The sequence below is a fragment of the Tursiops truncatus genome, chromosome 15 (assembly GCF_011762595.2).
Source record: "Tursiops truncatus isolate mTurTru1 chromosome 15, mTurTru1.mat.Y, whole genome shotgun sequence".
Lineage (NCBI taxonomy): Eukaryota > Metazoa > Chordata > Mammalia > Artiodactyla > Delphinidae > Tursiops > Tursiops truncatus.
The window spans coordinates 26,180,270-26,204,427 of NC_047048.1; the positions used below are offsets into that span (position 1 = coordinate 26,180,270).

Genomic DNA, 24,158 nt, shown 5'->3' on the forward strand with positions numbered 1-24,158 from the left:
GTCTTTTGTTGTTGTTGAGTTGCAGGAATTCTTGACATATTCTGTCAATGTTTGCTTTATATATTTAGGGTCTGATGTTTGCATATGTTTGTAATTATATTCTTGGTGAATTGACCCTTTCATCATTATATAATGTCCTTCTTTATCTCTTGTAATAGTTTTTTAAATTTAAAGTCTATTTTGTCTGATATTAGCATAGCTATTCCTGTTCTCCTGTGGTTACTATTTGCACAGAATAACTTTCTCCATCCTTTTGCTTTAAATCTGTGCAGGTTCTTAGCTCTAAAGTGAGTCTCTCATAGACAGCATCTAGTTGGATTCTCTTTTTTAATTTGTTCTGCCAATCTGTGTCTTTTAATTGGGGGAATTTAATCCTTTTACATTTAGTTTCTGATAGGGAATTGCCATTTTATTTGCTTTCTGTATGTCTTATACCTTTTTTGTCCCTTCCTTCCATACTGCCTTCCTTTGTGTTTAGATGAATTTTTTTAGTAGTGACATGTTTTGATTCCCTTCTCATTTCCTTTTTCTTTTTTTTTAATAAATAAATTTATTTAAAAAAAGAAATCTGGGACAAGAAGGAAAGTAGATTACCAACTTAATCTAATTTTTCAGATTGCTTCTATTTTTCTTTTTTTTGAATTTATTTTTTTATACAGCAGGTTATTAGTTATTTATTTTATACATATTAGTGTATATATGTCAACTCCAATCTCCCAATTCATCACACCACCACCACCACCCATGCCACTTCCCCCCTTGGTGTCCATACGTTTGTTCTCTGCATCTGTGTCTCAATTTCTGCCCTGCAAACAGGTTCATCTGTACCATTTTTCTAGGTTCCACATATATGCGTTAATATATGATATTTGTTTTTCTCTTTCTGACTTACTTCACTCTGTATGACAGCCTCTAGATCCATCCACGTCTCTACAAATGACGCAATTTCATTCCTTTTTATGGCTGAGTAATACTCCATTGTATATATGTACCACATCTTCTTCATCCATTTATCTGTTGATGGGCATTTAGGTTGATTCCATGTCCTGGCTATTGTAAATAGTGCTGCATGAACATTGGGGTGCACGTGTCTTTTTGAATTATGGTTTTCTCAGGGTATATGCCCAGTAGTGGGATTGCTGGGTCATATGGTAATTCTATTTTTAGTTTTTTAGGGAACCTCCATACTGTTCTCCATAGTGGCTCTATCAATTTACATTCCCATCAACAGTGCAAGAGGGTTCCCTTTTCTCCACACCCTCTCCAGCATTTGTTGCTTGTAGATTTTCTGATGATGCCCCTTCTAACTGGGGCACTGTTATTCAACTATGTTGAATAATAGTGTTGAGAGTGGACATCCTTGTCTTGTTCCTGATCTTAGAGGAAATGCTTTTAATTTTTCACCATTGAGAATGACGTTTGCTGTGGGTTTGTCATATATGGTCTCTATTATGTTGAGGTAGGTTCCCTCTATGCACACTTTCTGGAGAGTTCTTTATCGTAAATGGGTGTTGAACTTTGTCAAAAGCTTCTTCTGCCTCTATTGAGATAATCATATGGTTTTTATTTTTCAATTTGTTAATATGGTGAGGTGATACCTCATTGTAGTTTTGATTTGCATTCTCTAATAATTAGTGATGTTGAGCAGCTTTTCATGTGCTTCTTGGCCATCTGTATGTCTTCTTTGGAGAAACGTCTATTTATGTCTTCTGCCCATTTTTGGATTGGGTTGTTTGTTTTTTAATATTGAGCTGCATGAGCTGTTTATATATTTTGGACAATAATCCTTTGTTGATTCGTTTGCAAATATTTTCTCCCATTCTGAAGGCTGTCTTTTCGTTTTGTTTGTAGTTTCCTTTTCTATACAAAAACTTTTAAGTTTCATTAGGTCCCATTTGTTTAATTTTGTTTTTATTTCCATTACTCTAGGAGGTAGATTAAAAAAGGTCTTGCTGTGATTTATGTCAAAGAATGTTCTCCCTGTGTTTTCCTCTAAGAGATTTATAGTGTCAGGTCTTACATTTAGGTTTCTAATCCATTTTGAGTTTATTTTTGTATATGGTGTCAGGGAGTGTTCTAATTTCATTCTTTTACATGTAGCTGTCCAGTTTTCCCAGCACCACTTATTGAAGAGACTATATTTTCTCCATTGTATATCCTTGCCTCCTTTGTCATAGATTAGTTGACCATAGTTGTGTGGCTTAATCTCTGGGCTTTCTATCCTGTTCCATTGATCTATATTTCTGTTTTTGTGCCAGTACCATATTTTCTTGATTACTGTAGCTTTGTAGGATAGTCTGAAGTCCAGGAGCCTGATTCCTTGAGCTCCGTTTTTTTCCCTTAAGATTGCTTTGGCTATTCGTGGTCTTTTGTGTCCATACAAATTTCAATATTTTTTGGTTCTAGCTCTGTATTGCACTGAATCTGTAGATTGCTTTGGGTAGTATATTTATTTTCACAGTATTGAGTCTTCCAATTCAAGAACATGGTATATCTCCCCATCCGTTTGTATCATTTTTTAAAAAATTTATTTTATTTATTTATTTATTTTTGGCTGCATTGGGTCTTTGTTGCTGCGCGCAGGCTTTCTCTAGATGTGGCGAGTGGGGGCTACTCTTCGTTGCGGTGTACGGGCTTCTCATTGCGGTGGCTTCTCATTGCAGAGCATGGGCTCTAGGCATGTGGGCTTCAGTAGTTGTGGCACACGGGCTTAGTTGCTCCATGGCATGTGGGATCTTCCTGGGCCAGGGCTTCAACCCGTGTCCCCTGCACTGCCAGGCGGATTCTTAACCACTGTGCTATCAGGGAAGCCCCTTGTATCATCTTTAATTTCCTTCATCAGTGTCTTATAGTTTTCTGCATACAGTTTTTTTTCTCTCCAGATAGGTTTATTCCTAGGTATTTTATTCTTTCTGTTGCAATGGTAAATGGGAGTGTTTCCTTAATTTCTCTTTCAGATTTTTCATGATTAGTGTATAGAATGCAAGAGATTTCTGTGCATTAATTTTGTATCCTGCAGCTTTACCAAATTCATTGATTAGTTCTAGTAGTTTTCTGGTGGCATCTTTAGGATTTTCTACCTATAGTATCATGTCATCTGCAAACAGTGTCAGCTTTACTTCTTTTCCGATTTGTATTCCTTTTATTTCTTTTTCTTCTCTGGTTGCTGTGGCTAGGACTTCCAAAACTATGTTGAATAATAGTGTTGAGACTGGACATCCTTGTCTTGTTCCTGATCTTAAAGGAAATGCTTTTAATTTTTCACCATTGAGAATGTTGTTTGCTGTGGGTTTGTCGTATATGGTCTCTATTATGTTGAGGTAGGTTCCCTCTGTGCCCACTTTCTGGAGAGTTTTTTTTTTTTATCATAAATGGGTATTGAATTTTGTCAGAAGCTTTTTCTGCCTCTATTGAAATAATCATATGATTTTTATTCTTCGGTTTGTTAATATGGTGTATCACATTGATTGATTTGCATATATTGAAGAATCCTTGCATCCCTGGGATAAAACCCACTTGATCATGGTGTATGATCCTTTTAATGTGCTGTTGGATTCTGTTTGCTAGTATTTTTTTTTTTTTTCGGTACGTGGGCCTCTCACTGTTGTGGCCTCTCCTGTTGTGGAGCACAGGCTCCGGACGTGCAGACTCAGCGGCCATGGCTCACGGGCCCAGCCATTCCGCGGCATGTGGGATCTTCCCGTACCGGGGCATGAACCCGTGTCTCTTGCATCGGCAGGCGGACTTTCAACCACTGCGCCACCAGGGAAGCCCCGCTAGTATTTTGTTGAGGGTTTTGCGTCTATATTCATCAGTGATATTGGTCTGCAATTTTCTTTATTTGTAGTATCTTTGTCTGGTTTTGGTATCAGGGTGATGGTGGCCTCATAGAATGAGTTTGGGAATGTTCTTCCTCTGAAATTTTTTGGAAGAGTTTGAGAAAGATGGGTGTTAGCTCTCCTCTAAATGTTTGATAGAATTCACCTGTGGAGCCATCTGGTCCTGGACTTTTGTTTGTTGGAATATTTAAAATCACAGTTTCAATTTCATTACTTGTGATTGGTCTGTTCATATTTTCTATTTCTTCCTGGTTCAGTCTTGGAAGGTTACACCTTTCTAAGATTTTGTCCATTTCTTCCAGGTTGTCCATTTTATTGCCATAGAGTTGCTTCTAGTAGTCTCTTAGGATGCTTCGTATTTCTGTGGTGTCTGTTTTAACTTCTCCTTTTTCATTTCTAGTTTTAATGATTTGAATCCTCTCCCTCTTTTTCTTGATGAGTCTGGCTAATGGTTTATCAATTTTGTTTATCTTCTTAAAGAATCAGCTTTTAGTTTTATTGATCTTTGCTATTGTTTTCTTTGTTTCTATTTCACTTATTTCTGCTCTGATCTTTATGATTTCTTTCCTTCTACTAACTTTGGGTTTTGTTTGTTCTTCTTTCTCTAGCTCTTTTAGGTGTAAGGTTTGATTGTTTATTTGAGATGTTTGTTGTTTCTTGAGGTAGGATTGTATTGCTATAAGTTTCCCTCTTAGAACTGCTTTTGCTGTATCCCATAGGTTTTGGATCGTCATGTTTTCATTGTCATTTGTTTCTAGGTATCTTTTGATTTCCTCTTTGATTTCTTCAGTGATCTCTTGGTTATTTAGTAACGTATTGTTTAGCCTCCATGTGTTTGTGTTTTTTACATTTTTTTCCACGTAACTTATTTCTACTCTCATAGTGTTGTGGTCAGAAAAGATGCTTGATATGATTTCAATTTTCTTAAATTTACTGAGGCTTGATTTGTGACCCAAGCCGTGATCTCTCCTGGAGAATGTTCTGTGCGCACTTGAGAAGAAAGTGTAATCTGCTGGTTTTGGATGGAATGTCCTATAAATATCAGTTAAATCTATTTGGTCTATTGTGTCATTTAAAGCTTGTGTGTTTCCTTATTAACTTTCTGTTTGGATGATCTGTCCATTGGTGTAAGTGAGGTGTTAAAGTCCCCCACTATTATTGTGTTACTGTCAATTTCCTCTTTTATAGCTGTTAGCAGTTGCCTTACGTATTGAGGTGCTCCTATGTTGGGTGCATATATATTTATAATTGTTATATCTTCTTCTTGGATTGATCACTTGATCATTATGTAGTGTCCTTGTCTCTTGTAACATTCTTTTTTTAAAAGTCTATTTTATCTGATATGAGTATTGCTACTCCAGCTTTCTTTTGATTTCCATTTGCATGGAATTCTTTTTCCATCCCCTCACTTTCAGTCTGTATGTGTCCCTAGGTCTGAAGTGAGTCTCTTGTAGGCAGCATATATATGGATTTTGTTTTTGTATCCATTCAGCGAGCCTGTGTCTTTTGGCTGGAGCATTTAATCCATTCACGTTTAAGGTAATTATCGATATGTATGTTCCTATTTCCAGTTTGTTAAGTGTTTTGGGTTTGTTTTTGTAGGTCCTTTTCTTGTCTTGTGTTTCTCACTTAGAGAAGTTCCTTTAGCATTTATTGTAGAGCTGGTTTGGTGGTGCTGAATTCTCTTAGCTTTTGCTTGTCTGTAAAGCTTTTGATTTCTCCATCGAATCTGAATGAGATCCTTGCCAGGTAGAGTAATCTTGGTTGTAGGTTGTTCCCTTTCATCACTTTAAAATGTCATGCCACTTGCTTCTGGCTTGTAGAGTTTCTGCTGAGAAATCAGCTGTTAACCTTACGGGAGTTCCCTTGTATGTTATTTGTCGTTTTTCCCTTGCTGCTTTCAATAATTTTTCTGTCTTTATTTTTTGCCAGTTTGATTGCTGTGTGTCTTGGTGTGTTTCTCCTTGGATTTATCCTGTATGGGACTCGCTGTGCTTCCTGGAGTTGGGTGGCTATTTTCTTTCCCATGTTAGGGAAGTTTTTGAGTCTAACCTCTTCATATATTTTCTCAGGTCCTTTCTCTCTCTCTTCTCCTTCTGGGACCCCTATAATGCGAATGTTATTGTGGTTAATGTTGTCCCACAGGTCTCTTAGGCTGTCTTCATTTCTTTTCATTCTTTTTTCTTTATTCTGTTCCATGGCAGTAAATTCTACCATTCTGTCTTCCAGGTCACTTATCCGTTCTTCTGCCTCAGTTATTCTGCTATTGATTCCTTCTAGTGTATTTTTCATTTCACTTATTGTATTGTTCATCTCTGTTTGTTTGTTTTTTAATTCTTCTAGGTCTTTGTTAAACATTTCTTGCATCTTCTCAATCTTTGTCTCCATTCTTTTTCCGAGGTCCTGGATCATCTTCACTATCATTATTCTGAATTCTTTTTCTGGAAGGTTGCCTATCTCCACTTCATTTAGTTGTTTTTCTGGGATTTTATCTTGTTCCTTCATGTGGTACATAGCACTCTGCCTTTTCATCTTGTCTGTCTTTCTGTGAACGTGGTTTTTGTTCCACAGGCTGCAGGATTGTAGTTCTTCTTGCTTCTGCTGTCTGCCCTCTGGTGGATGAGGCTAGCTAAGAGGCTTGTGCAGGTTTCCTGATGGGAGGGACTGATGGTGGGTAGAGCTGACTGTTGCTCTGGTGGGCAGAGCTCAGTAAAACTTTAATCCGCTTGTCTGCTGATGGGTGGGGCTGGGTTCCCTCCCCTGTTGGTTGTTTGGCCTGAGGCGACCCAACACTGGAGCCTACCCGGGCTCTTTGGTGGGGCTAATGGCGGACTCTGGGAGGGCTGATGCCAAGGAGTACTTCCCAGAACTTCTGCTGCCAGTGTCCTTGTCCTCACAGGGAGACACAGCCACCCCCCGCCTCTGCAGGAGACCCTCCAACACTAGCAGGTAGGTCTGATTCAGTCTCCTGTGGGGTCACTGCTCCTTCCCCTGGGTCCCAATGCGCACACTACTTTGTGTGTGCCCTCCAAGAGTGGAGTCTCTGTTTTCCCCAGTCCTGTCGAAGTCCTGTAGTCAAATCCCGCTAGTGTTCAAAGTCTGATTGTCTAGGAGTTCCTCCTTCTGTTGCCGGACCCCCAGGTTGGGAAGCCTGACATGGGGCTCAGAACCTTCACTCCAGTGGGTGGACTTCCGAGGTATAAGTGTTCTCCAGTTTGTGAGTCGCCCACCCAGCAGTTATGGGATTTGATTTTATTGTGATTGCGTCCCTCCTACCATCTCATTGTGGCTTCTCCTTTGTCTTTGGATGTGGGGTATCTTTTTTGGTGAGTTCCAGTGTCTTCCTGTCGATGATTGTTCAGCAGTTAGTCGTGATTCTGGTGATCTCGCAAGAGGGAGTGAGAGCACGTCCCTCTATTCCTCCATCTTGAACCTATCTCCTCCCTTCTCATTTTCTTTTGTGTATATTCTCCATGTATTTTGTTTGTAGTGGTTACATTTAACATCCTAAACTTATAACAATCTATTTAAACTGATAACCATTTAACTTTGCTCACATACAAAAATTCTACTTCTTTACAGCTCCTCTACACCCACCTTTGTTATTGATGTCACAAATTACATCATTACATGTTATGTAATGATCCTTTGTAGATTTAGAATTATTTTTATGCTTTTCTCTTTTAAATCCTATGAAAGAATAAAAAGTGGAGTTAAGATCCAAAGTGACAATAATAGAGGTTTTTACTTGTCCATATATTTATCTTTACCAGAGAACCTTATTTTTCATAGGACTTTGAGTTACTGTCTAGCATTCTTTCATTTCAACTTGAAGGAGTCCCTTTACCATTTCTTGCAGGGCAGGTCTAGTGGTGATAACTCCTTTAGCTTTTATCTGGGAATGTATTAATTTCTTCCTCACTTTTGAAGGACACTTTGTTGTATATAGAATTTTTTGTTGACAGTTTTCTTCATTCAGCACTTTTTCATTCCCCCCCCCCAGTTTTATTGAGGTATAATCAACTGTATATATGTAAGGTATATTTTGATATACCTACACACTGTGAAAGGATAACCATAGACAAGCTAATTATCACATCTATTACCCACATAGTTACCAATTTTTTTTTTGGTGTGTGATGAAAATACTTAAGATCTACTCTCTTAGCAAATTTCAGTACAATACAGTACAGTATTGTTAGCTGTTTTCACCATACTGTATGTTAGGTCCCCGGAGGTTATTCATGTTATAAGTGGAAGTTTGTTCCCTTTGACCAATAGGGCGCCATTCCTTCCCCTGCCCCTGATAGTCACCACTCTACTCTGTTTCTGCGAGTTTGGCCTTTTTAGAGTCCACATATAAGTGAGATCATGTACAGTATATGTCTTTTTCTGTTTGACTTATTTCACTTAGTAAAATGCTCTTGGGTTTTATCCATGTTGTCACAGATGGCAGGATTTCCTTCTTTTATAAGAGTGAATAATATTCTTGCATGTGTGTGTATCACATTTTCTTTATCCATTCATCTGTTGATGGACACTTAGGTTGTTTCTGTATCTTGGCTATTGCAAATAATGCTGCAATGAACATGGAAGTGAAGATATCTCTTTGAGGTACTGATTTCATTTCCTCTGGCTATATACCCAGAAGTGGGCTGGCCAGACCATATGGTAGTCCTATTTTTAATTTTTTGAGGAACCTCCATACTATTTTCCATAAAGGCTGTACTAATTTACATTTCCACCAACAGTACACAGTGGTTCCCTTTTCTCCTTATCAGATACATGGTTTGTAAATATTTTCTATTCTGTAGGTTGCCTTTTCATTTTTTTGATTGTTTGCTGTGCAGAAGGTTTTTAGTTTGATGGAGTTCCACTTGTTTATTTTTGCTTTTGTTTCCTGTGCTTTTGGTATATCTAAAAAGTCATTGCCAAGGCCCATGTCAAGGAGCTTTTCCTCTGTTTTCTTCTTGGAGTTTTATGGTTTCAGGACTTACATTTAAGGCTTTAATCCATTTTGAGTTAATTTTGTGTGTGGTGCCAGATGAGGTGAGGGTCCAATTTCATTCTTGTGCATGTGGATATTGAGTTTTTCCAGTAACATTTATTGAAGACACTGTCTTTCCCCCCACTGTATATTCTTGGCTCTTTTGTCATAGATTAGTTGACCATATATGTGTGGGTTTATTTCTGGGCTTTCTATTCTGTTCCATTGATCTGTGTCTGTGTTTTGTTGTTGTTGTTGTTGTTTGGCTATGTTGCACAGCTTGTGGGATCTCAGTTCCCTGACCAGGGATTGAACCATGGCTGTGGCAGTGAAAGCCCATAATTCTAACCACTAGGCCACCAGAAACTCCCCTATTTATCTGTTTCTATGCCAATACCGTACTGTTTGGATTACTATAGCTTTGGAGTATAGTTTGAAAACAGGAAATGTGATGTGCTTCCAGATTTGTTGTTCTCTCTCAAAACTGCTTTGGCTATTTGGAGATCTTTTGCGGTTCCATACAAATTTGAGGATTGTTTGTCCTATTTCCATGAAAAATGCCATTGGAATTTTGATTGGAATTGTACCTGTAGATTGCTTTGGGTAGTATGGACATCTTAACAATATTAATTCTTCAAGTCCATGAGCATGGAATATCTTTCCATTTATTTGTGTCTTCAGTTTCTTTCATCAGTGTCTTATAGTTTTCAGTATACAGGTCTCTCACCTCCTTGGTTAAATTTGTTTATTTTTAAAATTTTATTTATTTTTGGCTGCGTTGGGTCTGTTGCTGCTCATGGGCTTTCTCTAGTTGTGGCGAGCGGGGGCTACTTTTGTTGCTGTGTGCGGGCTTCTCATTGTGGTGGCTTCTCTTGTTGCGGAGCATGGGCTTTAGGCACACGGGCTTCAGTAGTTGCAGCACGCAGGCTCAGTAGTTGTGGCGCATGGGCTTAGTTAAATTTATTAAATTTATTCTGAAGTATTAGGCTGGCCAAAAAGTTCGTTCGGGTTTTTCCATAACACCTTACAGAACGAACTTTTTGGCCAACCCATTATTTTATTCTTTTTCATGAAATTCTAAAAAGAATTATTTTCTTAATTTTCTTTCTCATAGTTCATTATTGGTGTAGAGAAATGCAACATATTTTTGTATATTAATTTTATATCCTGCAACTTTACTGAATTTATTAGTTCTAACACTTTTTGGTGGACTCTTTAGGGTATTCTCTATAATGACATGTCATCTGCAAATAGTGACAGTTGTACTTCTTCCTTTCCAATTTAGATGACTTTTTTTTTTTTTTTTTTTTTTTTTTTTGTGCAGTATGCAGGCCACTCACTGTTGTGGCCTCTCCCGTTGCAGAGCATGGGCTCGGGATGCGCAGGCTCAGTGGCCATGGCTCATGGGCCCAGCCACTCCGTGGCACGTGGGATCCTCCCGGACAGGGGCACGAACCTGTGTCGCCTGCACCGGCAGGTGGACTCTCAACCACTGCGCCACCAGGGAAGCCCCTAGATGACTTTTATTTCTTTTTCTTGCCTAATTTCTCTGGCTAGGACTTCCAGTGCTATGTTGAATAAGTTGTAAGAGTGGGCATCCTTGTTTTGTTCCTCATCTTAAAGGAAAAGCTTTCAGCTTTTCTTTCTTCTTGAGTTAATTTTTGGTAGTTTGTGTCTGTGTAGGAATTTGTGTATTTTATCTAAGTTAACTAATTTGTTGGCATGCAGTTGTTCAATGTATTCCTGTGTAATTCTTTTTCTTTTTAAGGTTTTTTTTTTTTGGCCGCGCCATATGGCATGCAGGATCCTTGTTCCCTGACCAGGGTTTGAACCTGCACCCCCTAGAGTGGAAGTGCAGAGTCTTAACCACTGGACTGCCAGGGAAGTCCTTTATTTATTATTTTTTTTAAAATAGGAACTATTTCCAACTCACAGAAAAGAATAGGGAGAGGGCTTCACTGGTGGCACACTGGTTGAGAGTCTGCCTGCCGATGCAGGGGACACGGGTTCGTGCCGCGGTCTGGGAAGATCCCACATGCCGCAGAGCGGCTGGGCTCGTGCGCCATGGCCGCTGAGCCTGCGCGTCCGGAGCTTGTGCTCCGCAACGGGAGAGGCCACAACAGTGAGAGGCCCGCCTACCGCAAGAATAGGGAGAATAAAGAAATCAACTGCCAGTAAACAAGTGTTAATATTTTGCTAGATGGCTATAGAATTACTAAAGAAATAAATAGAAAAAATAAATAAAACATTCAATATTAATTGAAGCCTACTTTAATTCCTGCAATCTAATTCCTTTTATTTCCACAAGTATCTTGAATCTTGATATTGACACGAGTCCTTACCACCCATATTTTTATATTTTATATAAAAACGTGAACAGCATTGTTGATTTAAAATGTTACTTGAATTATGTAGGCTTCATTCTGCACTTTTCTTTCCCTCAGCATTTTATTTTGAGATTGAGTTACATTGGCACATTAGATTTAGTTCATTTGTGTAAATTGCTATGTTTAAATGTTCGCAAAATGAAAGGCATACAGGTCGTTTTCAGTGTTTGCTTTGTAAACTATGCTTTCGTGTTAATTCTTGCACGTGATTGCCTGTGGGCATGTGTTTCTCAAGGATGAGTATCAAAAACGTTGAGTTGCAGAGTTTGTATCTTCAACTTTACTAGATATTGTAAAATTGCTCCATGAATGCTGGGTTTTGGGGTGTGCTCAAGTGGCTCCAGGTACCCAGCCCAAGGAGGCAGTTTTGTGAGTCACTGTGTGTGGCCCCACCTGTGGGCTTCACTTAAGATGCCCCAGTCTTGTAACCCAGGTTCTGGTTGGATGCTGTTAACCATCCATCTGAGTAGCTACTTTGTAAAATGTGTGAGATTGAGGAGACTTGAGAGATGCCCAGTTGGGGTGAACCTCATGATTGACAGGAACTAAGTCTGCTATAATCAATTGGTTTTGTCATGTATCTGAACAAAGACGTTGGAGTGAATGTACTGAGTCTACAGAAATGATCTGGGCTCTGGGATGTCAGAAGCTTGGTCTCAAATCCACACTGCTTTCTTTGTAATTTCAGGCAAGACATTTTCCTTCTCTGTCCTTAGTTGCCACATCTATTAAATGGGGATAGGAAGAGTTCCTTGCTCGTAGACTTATTAAACGAGGGTTTTATACATAAAGTGTTTGGCGCAGGGCCTGGCATTTAGCAGCATCTACTGCATTTGCTGCTGTTTCTATTAACCTGTCTCCACTTGAATTCCTGTGCCTTGGCGCTATGTACCAGGGACGTGGGGAGAAGGGTGAGTACGCACTGTGGTTACCGCCCATAGGGCCATGTCAGCAGCTTCCTCCTGGAATGATCTGTCACACGGTCATATCCACCAGGGGCAGTCAGTTGATTAGTGGCCTCGTTTTTTGTCTCAGTATACATTGTGGGTTTAGTTTTAATAACTTGTCATAAAAATTAGCAGAAGAGATAGCCAGGATGTCCAAATGGGGTTTCTTTCTGAAAGTTAATATCCATCAGAAAGGGAAGCTAAGCTATTTGTGGAAGGAGGGGCAAAGGAATGGTCGTGAGGTGACTTGGGAAATCTTCCAGAGGATTATGCGGCACATAAAATTGTTGGTGACATGTGGTTTACATCTGTCCTGAAGCGGGTCTTTCCTAGGTGTCATTCATTTCCAGCCATCACGAAGTGTGTGGGTGTGTCTGTGTTTACAAGTGCTTTTGTAGTCCTGTTGACTCTAGAGCAAGTGTGCTGCAGAGGATTACAAAGGCGCTAAATGATGACTGTGTCCACTATCTAAAAGGCTTTCGAAGGCCTGTATTACCCAAAGAAAACAGAACTATCTCCAGAAGAGTCTTAAGCCCCTTGAGGTCTGGGATTCTTTTTTTTTTTTTTTTTTTTTTTTTTTAAATATTTATTTAATTAATTAATTTTATTTTGGTTGTGCTGGGTCTTAGTTGCAGCAGGTGGGCTCCTTAGTTGCATCATATGTTCTTCTTAGTTGCAGCCAGTGGGATCCTTAGTTGTGGGATGTGTGCTTCTTAGTTGTGGCTGATGGGCTCCTTAGTTGTGGCTCACCGCCTCTTTAGTTGTAGCATGCAAACTCTTAGTTTTGGCATGCATGTGGGATCTAGTTCCCTGACCAGGGATCGAACCTGGGCCCACTGCATTGGGAGAATGGAGACTTAACAACTGTGCCACCAGGGAAGTCCCAGGTCTGGGATTCTTAAATGCTCTGCTGTCGACCCTTCCAGACTGTTTCCCAGCACTTCTTGGCCAGATTCTGTCCTTCAGCCCAACTCCGGCATCTAGCCCTCGGCCTGGCACAGAGCAGGGCCTCAGCCAAAATCTCTTTCTTTACTCTGACCTCACCCAAGTGGTTTTTCTCTGTTTGGAATGTCCTTTACACGTCCTAACACATCTCTTCCAGCACCTTCCCTAAAGCTCCCAGCTCTGTCCCTTGCTCATTCCTGGGACTGCCTGGGGCACTGTCTTTGTTCCCTCGGACATGATTTTCTCTCCCCGAGGGGAGGATCTTGGCTGGTAACATGTGATGTTACAAATGTCTTAGTCCGTTGGAAGCATCATCTACTTACTGGTCTGTTGAGGCTGCTCCCTTGGTCCCTAAAGGTAGCGGATAATGAACATTTTGTTGTATTTAGGCAACCAGTGATCTTTCTTTTCTCCCTCTCTGAGGGTGATATGACACCACTTTCATAGTCAGATATTGATATGAAAGTTTGGGCTGTTAGTCAGGTTTACCCATTACTGTTTTACGTCATCAAAACTCTATTTTAACCATGGGCTTCTGGGTTGAAAATCAAATGCCATCTTACTAAAATAAACTGAATTCTAAAGACCATTTCTTTAGGTCTATAAAAGCACCTGATATAAATAGCTGCTTCTGAAATGTGGCTGCACTGAAGGATTACCCGGGTCTTTTGGGAATCTTGTTGGTGGCTCATTTATTACTGTCAAAGCGAGAGCCAGTTTTCCCCAGGCACGTGTGTACACACCGACCCCCGGGGTCCACAGCCTTCGCCACGTCTCTCATTGGGGGTTTCCTTATGATTGTGGGAGAATGCACACGGTTTTGGTGTCAAATCTTGTCATGGTCAAGTTCAGCTAGGTACCTGTTTCTATTTTGTATCCCACGATCCTGGACCTGGGGGAGGGGATGTGTGCCCTGGATGTGTGATTCACAAAACCTGCCTCAGCACGCCCGCCTGTTGTGTCTGGTGACTGACTGCTGTAAGGCTTGCTCTGAAGGCAGTGTCTCTTCCCCACCTGCCCCCCTCAGCTCTCCTGACCCATAGCATGTGGTCTTTCCTCTGCGTAGTAAGAATCATAGTACATCAAAATGTTTTTATTTGAGACACAAAAATGCAAAATTGCTGAGATATCAAACATTTCCCGATCAGCTACAATACGGCCACTATGTACAAAAGATCTGATGATAAATGTGCACACATATAAAAATACCGTATGCATTACCTATGTACAGTACATGTGCAAAATGTATGGCATTCAAACATGACATGGAATTGATTTCAGGGGTGCAAACAGCAAATACAAAGGCATCATGGTTTTTCTTTTAAAAAAACAACATAAAGGCAATAGATGAATGGACCCCCGATTGCCATAGTTTTTTATTAAACTAGTGCTTTGATAAGCAGGGCTCTGCAGATTGGTATCTTTCTCCTTTTTTTCATAGAGTGAGATGCTAAGACATAATATGACAATGAAAATAAGAAGAGAAACACCTATCACATCGTATTTCTATTGCAAGCAAGAGAAGAAAACTAATTTGTAGGTAGAAAGGAAAAAACTCTGTATTACTGCTAAATACGTATTATTCTTAACCCAACAAAACAAATCTATACTATTTTACATGAAAACAATAGAGAAATATCTACATCTTTGTGAAAATTATAACCTTAAATGGATAATACCTTTTTGGGACTGATTTTTGAGATCTCATTAGTCTCAAATTTTAAATAAAAAGTGCCTCCTTTTGGCAAATACTTGGCAATGCCTTTGGTTCCATTGAAGCGAGTTTGCATTACTATTAGTTATTCGAGGTTAAGTGCTTTTGGTAGCAACTAAACCCTTTCCTAAATGCTTCCTCCTCCTCCTAAATCAGCAAGTTTCCTTACAGCATAATGTGGAGAGGTAATCGTTATGAGTCTCGGTGATTCTATGAACTTGGTTAAAGCTTTGTCTTAGTAGTTGGCACAAAGCTCTGTTGAACACGACAGCTATGTTGAGATCGCCAATGACATGTTTTATTTGATTCCAGACAGCACCTTGCAGATCCGAGATTGCCATCCTCTTGTCACAGAATCGTGACATTTTCCAATGATTCACAGAGCAACGTGTTTGCATGGAGGGGAAGAGCTCTTTTGTAAACATGTGCAGCTTTTTGAATTACAGGCCTCAAATCAGAGATTTCAGGCAGAAACCCTTTGCAATGATGCATTTCCTCAAATACTGCAAGAAAGGGTGAATGGGGACAAACATAGACCTGCTTATTGCCATGCAGTCACTTCACAAGTAAAACCGTAGCTCAGAAACATGGCTGAATGAGCAAGTTATCAAAGGTTTGAACCAGGAAGAAGAATGACTACATATTAATTGTTATTTTCCAGTTTTGACTGAAACCACTTAAAAGATGCGCTGAAATGCAGTTAGGATGCTCTCCAGATACACACTTCTGCACTTGTGAGCTGTGTTCCTTTGATAACCCTGACCTTCCAGTTAGTGTTCTTTGAGAGAGTGGGCTAATTTTGTGGCCTCCAGGCAGGGGACACTTTGCCTGGTGTCCTGCTCTGGTGCCAGTGGTCGGGACTGATGTGGTGGTGACGGATGGCGACACGCAGAGGGCTATCTGCGAACCTGCTGTGGAGCCCCAGGTGGCTCTGCTGGTGGACACTGACAGCTAGTCTCTTGGAAGTTCTTGAAACAGCCCCTGGCTGCCACCTTCCACCTGGCTCATGGCAGGAGCCACCAGATGGGCCCCAGAAACAGCACGAGGGTGTGGCGCAAACCCGGCCAAAGGCTGTTTGTGGACAGTAAAGGGACGGTCCCGGCACTGTTGTGGCTGGTTTCAGCTTGGGAACTGCGGAAGGGCTCTGGAGAAAGCTGTGTGGCCTGGAATGATCTGGGGTTGATCTGGGGTAGAGGAAGCCTGAGTCAGCTTTGGTGACAAAATGGGTAACACTCCTGATCCATCATCACTCGGGGTCCGCCGGCTGCACAGCTTGTGGCGGTGCCCTCTACAGGTGGCAGCTTGGGGGGCGACACCACACCGCCTTTGCCACGATTCTGAAACGGCACTTCCGTGGCTCACACAACCGTGCAGTTTGTAAAAAGGAAATTTTGAGTAAGCTCTCTGTTTGTGCCATAAAGATACTCATATAAAACAACCAAGTAGCATCTGAGCAAGAAGTTCCGTGAATTCAGACTGCATCTATGTACAGACATGTGGCAGATACTATACAGCAGGTTGCACATTGCAGGAAAAACACTAGAACGTGAACCACTCACACTGTCCTAAGAGCTTTCCTAGTACATGCTTTGCTGAAACGTACAAGATGACCACACATGCCTGAAGCTTCGGTGTAACTTTCTATTCCTCGCGTCCTTAATGACAAGGCCTGATACCTATATACACTAGCAGGGTAAGCTTGATACTACTGTGTTTCAGGAATATTTAGGAAATAAGACTGGATAGGAGACCGTGTTTCTAGGAGTTGGTTTTCTGCTCGGCAGTATGCTATTCTGCAGAATGGTACACGACAGCACCGCTTCTAAACCACACACATGAACACCTGAAAATCCAACCAGCGCTTCTGCCCTCTGTTTAAAGGGCTGTGAAGCTCACCTCAAACCCAAGACCGTCCTCTTTGGTAAACACACGCCTTTCCCATTGCGCTTACCGTCACGTTCACTGAGTTAGGGCAGAGGGGCTGTGATCACAGAATGTCACCTTTGGTCACGTCACACGCTGCGCACGGTCTGTGTCCTTGCTCTAACCTGGAACATTAGCTGAGACCCTGGTGAGCAGCACTGGTGTCACAGAGGCCCAGCTGGCTGCTCAAGCCAGGACGGAGGGCCGGGTGGAATGCCGCGAGTAGGTGGCCGGTAGAGTCAGTACTAGAGGCCCCTTGCCTGCCTTTAAAGGAAATGCTGGTACGTGAAGGTCTGAACACACATGTGAAGTGGGCACTTCAGCAAGTTGTAGTCAAGAGACCAGGCTCATGAGATGGCATTCTTTGTAATGCAGTGTGTATTTTTGGAGAGCAACCTTCCTGTGGCATGTTTCAAATCTATTTTAAAAAAGCAATAAGGGGAGCTGAGGGCTAGAGAACAATCTATGTACACAACTCGGGATGATGGAAACAGAAAGTTACTCAACAAGAGCCAGCACCACTAGCTGTTCAGTTGCCTCCTGCTGACTCACTGATATTTGGTGCTAATTTAATAAGCCATTTAAATCTGAATGAAGATGATGCTTAGAGTCTAAGTGTGGACCACATAAGCCCCAGACAAAAACCCAGGGCCCAGACTTCCCCTAAGAAAAGTACCTTTCCGGGTCAGTAGCCCTGCCCCTGGCCACAGGGCCTCCGAAAGGAACTGACTCGAGATGCACGTCATGCCCAGGACGTTAACTGTCCCATTGGGCTTGGTCAGATGGCGGCGCTGTGGTTAACGGTTACTGGCTCCCACATGTTGGATTACCAATTGCTAAACACTCAAAGTACCTACTGCAGACCACACTGTGCATGACTGCCTCTGCTTGAATCATCCAGAAGCACTTTCCAGTTGGGAGGGCTTTCAACTGAGGGCTCGAGGGCTGTGGGCAACTGAATACTGGGAAAATGGACTTTTCTTACATGTAGTAAAATTTACAAACTGAAATAAAAGTATACAGTAAGATCAGTTCTTAGGCAAAACACAAACCCAGAAATGATTCACAGACTGTTTCCAAGTAGTGGGTCAGGTTCCCACAGTGACTTGCAAGAGGCAACTTTCACCATTTAACAACCCAGAGAAAAAACCTGACCATACGTAGGGTTTATACAAGGTGAGGTGGAGAGCACAATGATGTTATGTAATAAAAACCTCCACACTTTGGGGTAGATTTCAGGTGGGTTTTTTTTCAGTTATTTATATTTTATCATATACTTACTTAAATGACTAGCTTGATTGAAATAATCTTGGAACTCCTGTGATAGTTGGCATTTTAGAAAATTATGAAACTACTCAACAAATCTTTTTTCTATATAAAAAACTAATAAAACCTCCAGTTTTTCAATCTTCAGCTTGATGATATAGTGAGAGCTCAGGTATGACATCCAGTTACAAGCCTGTAAAACAGTAACCAGGGATAAGCGACAGAGAAGAGGACGGCCAGGGCTGGGTCCACTGGCCAACCTGGCGACACTGTCTCACCTGTAACCGTTGTAGGAATGTCCTAGGTTGATGACAGACTTCTCCCTTGCCTTCTTTGCAACTCACCAGCTCAGAAATATATTTTATGCTAAAGCCTTTTCTTGGTTCTTTGAGATGGGTCTGGTTACCTGAAAGTTAGTCAGCAATTCTTTAAATACGGAAATACATGTGGCTCAAGTACTCCAGAAATATTTGAGTTATTACAAGAAGTAGGACCACTGGGTACCTAATGCCTTACTCCAGTGTAGGCTGTACACATCACAATGTCAGAGCACACGTACAGATGTCTAAGATACACATTAAAATCAACCTAATCAACCCAGAGGGCTGCAAATAGAATTTTCAGTGTTATCAGTACACCTGACTTCTTACAGTGGCTTGTTTATGACAGTCTTTTGTAGACACTGTCTGGTTATGGTGGAAGATCTTCCATTTCAATTTAAATTTGGAGATCTAAAGTAAGATTCCCAAAAATCACAAAATAAACTATAACACACACAAAAATTACATTGGTTTCTGAATGGAACCAAAAAGTCTTCAGTGGGAAGCTGTCACTGAACTGGCTGGTGCTGACCACTGCCCTTGACCCCTGCTGCATCTGGGGCTGGGCTCAGGCCATTTCTAGGAAATACCCTGTGCAGTGGTCTCTCACCTCCCTTCTTTTTTGAGTGGAGCCGTTTGCCTTTTATTTAGGGTCTCAAAGTGACCACAGAGGTTTAAATGTAGCTGATGACCAGAGGCCCTGGTGTCACCGCCCTGCACACATTACTCTGCTTCATGTTTTTATCTAAAGGTACCTTTTATTCTTTACTGAAGTCTGGAGAAACAGATAAGTCTTCTTGGAGTAGTGTTTTTTCAGAAGGCTCTGTGCTATATTAAATCGTAGACATTCACTGCTGGATGCAATGAAATGTTTTAAAACTTGGTTTCCAGCCTCTGACCATCCCTCCGTTCTTTCTGTGACAACATATTATAATTGCAATGATGCAACTATGGATCTGTCTCTAAAAACTGACCTTCTCCAATCATCTTCATCTTCTTGACTCTCATGGAATCTGGGATGAGAAATCTGTGCTGTTAGTCCCATGGCAGTGGTAGGTCCTGTGGGTCTAGGAAGTCGGCAGAGAACATGCTCGGAGCAGTGGCGCTGAGAGGAGTGAGTCCCGATGACGTGCCGGGCATGGTAATGTCTAACCACTCCATGTTGTCCAGGTTCGAGTCAGAAAGGTCAAGGGACAGGCAGGGAGTACTCGCAGCAAACTGGGCCTCGGAAGTTTCCATGGGTGAGTGTGAGTGGTCCAGCACGCCTGAGTGACTCAGCAGGTCGTTCTGGAGATCCTCTATCAGGGAGAAGGGTTCCCTGTCCTCGCTGCTGCTTTGCAGTGGAGCAATTTCACTGGCTGAAGGCAAAGTGCCATCCAAGAAAGCTTCTAGTTGGTTCTCTAAGCTGGCAGATAAACTGCTCATAGGTTCTAAGGATATGGGCGGTGCCATCTGGACTTGGGGTGGTGGCCGGGACACCACTGTGCTGACTGGCATTGTGGTGATGCTGGCTGTCACTGGTCTCATTTTGGAAATAGGAGAAGGTTCTTCTTTTATAGGAAGGGAAATCTCTGCAAAATAATTGAAATAATTAATAATGATTTAGTACCATTTAAACGTTTTTTATTAATTACCAGGGCAATTATTTTGTATTTTTGTGATGACTTATACACAGTCCATCTCAGAGTTAGGAAGAGGATGCTGTTGGTCAGGTACAGTCCTAGATAATAACCTTTAGGATGATGGATATTTTAGTTAAATAGATAAAACATTTAAGCTGATAACATTCTGATATGCTTTCCATTCTTTTTAGTAAGAGTAAGCGTTAAAAGCAGTCTCTACCACCAGGTGGGAACCGATGGTTTTAGATTATTTGATCCTTTTCTTATTCTCAGTCATTCCAGGCTGAAGACAGGCTCCTGTCTTACCCTCTACCTTGAATCTGCTATTACAGCGGCACACCACCCTTACAGTGAATGTCAAAGTGGATACCCTGAGTTTGTACAGGCATGAAGTACACCCTTAATATTATGAAAGCTCTAATTATATTCTTTTTTTATCATTATAGTTGAACTGTGTGCTGAATTTAGCCATTTACATTCTATATAAAGTCCTTAAAAGATACAATGTTCTCATGTCATTTCTGAGTTAAAGCTAACACATCTTTTCCAAGATGAGGTGGATTACCTTATTTTTCTTTTGTCTCATTTTCTGAGTTCATATAAAATCTTGAGGATTTGGTAAATGTCTTAATAAGCATTAATTACGTGTTATTCCTTGCCAGATCAAGTAGCAAATTAACGGACCATCTGCTATAGATACCAGTGTTCACTTAGCTACATATATTTGAATAAAATATCCTTTCCACTTTCTTGTGAGTATTTGGTTTCATTTATATGCAGATACACTAGGAAACGTATTTAATAATCGCTCTTACAATTCAGTGGTTGGGATGCATAAATAAGTGAGAGAAAGAACTTACAACCTGATTGCTGTATGTGAACTGTACACTGTGGGCACTGCCTGTGTTTAGGACAGTTATGCTGCTCTTCATTACCTGTTGTCACCTCTAGAATTGTTCTGAAAGCTGAAAGTGCAATCTAAATAATTAGTTTTACAATCAACTATTTAAATTTCTGTTCTCATTATTACTGGTATTAGTTAGTATACAATAAGATAAAATAATATACTCATTGGATACTTTGCCATAAAAAATCATCCCTTTTAGAAAATAACTCAATTGTTATTTTGTTACTGTGACTTTGTCATATTTTAATTTCCAAGTTTAGGCTGTAAACATTATTCTTTTTAATCATTTCCAAAAGTATTTTCGCCAGATTTGGCAAGAAGCATTTTATTATTGTTTTTAACCTTAAATTCAGGCCATGGTATATCTATTTGTTTAATTTCCATAGTTTAGATATACATCATGAGTTTAAAAAGAAAATGCTATTTGCACATGTAGATCTATAGTCAAATATGAAGAATTTTCTGTGTTTGTCAAACATTACGACAAAATCATTAACCTCAAAATCAAATAGAACCTGCTATGAATGGAGAAATTTTGATCACTTTAAAAACCTGAATAAAACTCTTTCACCAAGGTAATTTGAGAATACTTTAAAAATATTCCAAAATAGCATCTGAAGCTTTGAAATACTGATTTTATACTTATTTTTAAAGATAATAAGCTGAGGCAGAGAGATCCTTGATTTTTTTTGTGTGGTTAATGTCCCTTATCCCTTTTTAAGATGACAAATTGTAAAAATCTAAGATTTTCAATCATATGTAGAAAGTGCTTGCCTTTGAATTTTAAGAAAGTTACTAGAGCCCAAGCTAGGTAACTAGGTTTTATGAAACTAATGCACAATGAATTTTTATCCCATCACAACAACATTTACGTGGAGTAATTTTGAAGTTTTTCAATGTGGTCTTTAAATCTGGTTCTCCTGAGCTGTTTTGAGGTAGTCTATCAACAGGCATACATCTATTGCTAAGTCTATTAAATTACTGTGTTATAGTGAAACAATGGCTTTTCCTTCATTTTAATCACCTAAATTTAACAGATTTAAAAGAGTAAACTGAGGTAGAATTAGAAGAATATGTTTCTCACTACTCAGATACGCTGTGAGCTCTAGAGGAAAACTTTCATAAACCTGTGATAAGACCCCTATGGGGTCTGATGTGACTTTGACCCACCTCCGCTTTTAATGAGAATGTCAAAGAGGTCGTCCATCTGCTGACTGTGTGCATTGGAAATCTACAACAAAGGAGAATATACGTTAGCTTTCTTTCGTACAAACCTGGAAGCATTAGACAACTGGGAGCACTTACGGACCTTACAGAACATCTAGCCTAATCTATCATTTGATAATTTTGAAAACGCTGAGGTCACCTGAGACATTACACCATTTTCCCAATGTGTCGCAGCTGGTAAGTTGACAGAGTGAGAATGGGGTGAAAAAATTGTAAAAATCTAAGATTTTTTTTTTACCCAGCTCAGCCGACTTACACACTTATTTTCTGTCACTGGCTGCATTTTGAGAGGCCTCTGACACTTTCTTTTAAAAATGTCTTATTCATTTGCATTTATGTGAAAATATAAGGTATGTATAAAGGTGCTCATACTATATTTTTTCAGCTTTATTGAGTTACCTGACCTACAAAAAACTACAAAAGTATACAATTTGATAAGTTTTGACACATGTATACATCGACAAAACTATCAACACAATCAAGATAATGAACACATCCGTTTCCCCAAAAGTTTCCTCATGCTCTTTTGCAATGCTCCTTTCATCCCCAGGCAACCCAGTGATCTGCTTTCCTTGATTACAGATGAATTTACGTCTTCTAGAGTTTTATATAAATGGAGTCATACAGTATGTACTTTCTTTAGCAGGGGGAGGGTAGAGGAGGCTTCTTGCATTCAACATAATAAATTTGAGATTTAACCATGCTGTAGAGTACAGCTGAGGAACAGTTCACTCCTTTTTCTTGCTGAGAAGTATTCCATTGTATGGAAATATCACAGTTTGTTTGGATTGTTGGTATTTTTTGGCTATTACAAATAAAGTTGCTGTGAACATTTGTGTACAAGTCTTTGTATAGACACACGCTTTCTTTTCTCTTGGGTAAATATTCAGGAATGGGATGCCACAATCATAGGGCAGGTGTATGTTCAACTTTCTTAAGAGATGGCTGTTTTCCAAAGTGATCATATTGTTTTATATTTCCACAGCAATGGATATTTCCAGTTGTTCTCCATTCTCGTCAACACTTGGTATGGTCAGTCATTTTAATTTTAGACATCTAACAGGTGAGTAGTGGTATTGCATTGTGGTTTTAATATGCATTTCCCTAATGAGTAATGATGTTGAGCATCTTTTCATGTGCTTACTTGTCATCTGTGTATCTTCTTTGATGAAATGTCTGTTCCCATCTTCTGCTTACTCCAGAAATTCTCATGCATACTGTTTGCATGGTATATCTTTTTCCAATCACTTACTTTCAACCTGTGTCTTTGTATTTAAAGTATGCCTCTTGCAGATGCATATGTTAGTTATCTATTGCTGTATTACAAATTAGTCCAAAAAAACTTAGTGGCTTAAAACACTAAACAGTGATTTTTTCTCACAGTTTCTGAGGGTCAGGAATTTAGGAATGGTTTAGATGGACAGTTCTGGCGTGGGGTCTTATAGGATGTGGTAGTCAAGATGCTGGCTGGGCTACAGCCATCTCAAGGCTGGAGAATGTCCTTGTAAAGGTGACTCACTTCATGACTGACAAGGTGGTGGTGGTTGATGGGAGGCCTCAGTTCCTCTTCACATGGGCCTCTGCAGAGCGCTGCTGAACGGTCCACACGGCATGCTCCCCACAGCCAGCAGTCCAAGAGAGCGCAAGCGGGGTCGCTTTTATGACCTAGTTTCAGAAGCCACACACCATCTCTTCTGCCAATTCTATATGTTAGAAGCAAGTCACTAAGTTCAGCCCAGGGAGGGATGTCAAAGAATTTGCAGATGTATCTTTTTTTTTTTTTTTTTTTTTTTTTTTGCGGTACGCGGGCCTCTCACTGTTGTGGCCTCTCCCGTTGCGGAGCACAGGCTCCGGACGTGCAGGCCCAGTGGCCATGGCTTACGGGCCCAGCTGCTCCACGGCTTGTGGGATCCTCCCGGACTGGGGCACGAACCTGTGTCCCCTGCATCGGCAGGCGGACTCTCAACCACTGCGCCACCAGGGAAGCCCCTTTATTAGTTATTTTAAGTATTATAGCTATATATTTTATAAGCCCCTCAAGACAGTGTCATTTCTTATAATGCAGGTTTTCTAG

At 40.5% G+C, this 24,158-nt stretch overlaps 1 protein-coding gene and 1 long non-coding RNA gene across 13 annotated transcripts in view; one reads left to right on the top strand and one right to left on the bottom strand.

The window, feature by feature from the left end:
* The window catches only part of LOC109548906 (uncharacterized), a 78,099-nt gene that overhangs the window by 18,018 nt on the left and 35,923 nt on the right, over positions 1-24,158 (top strand). For both annotated transcript variants that reach the window (XR_002175086.3, XR_012326108.1), the window contains exon 3: positions 23,070-23,147. This is a non-coding gene — a long non-coding RNA (uncharacterized lncRNA). The remainder of the gene's footprint in view (positions 1-23,069; positions 23,148-24,158) is intronic.
* Positions 14,184-24,158, bottom strand: part of MRTFB (myocardin related transcription factor B) — a 281,350-nt gene continuing 271,375 nt past the window's right edge. For all 11 annotated transcript variants that reach the window (XM_019928677.3, XM_019928680.3, XM_019928679.3 and 8 more), the window contains 2 exons: positions 22,028-22,088; positions 14,184-19,899 (listed from right to left, as the gene is read on the bottom strand). In XM_019928677.3, the coding sequence (XP_019784236.1) occupies positions 19,364-19,899; positions 22,028-22,088 (597 nt within the window). In that variant the 3' untranslated portion in view covers positions 14,184-19,363. The remainder of the gene's footprint in view (positions 19,900-22,027; positions 22,089-24,158) is intronic.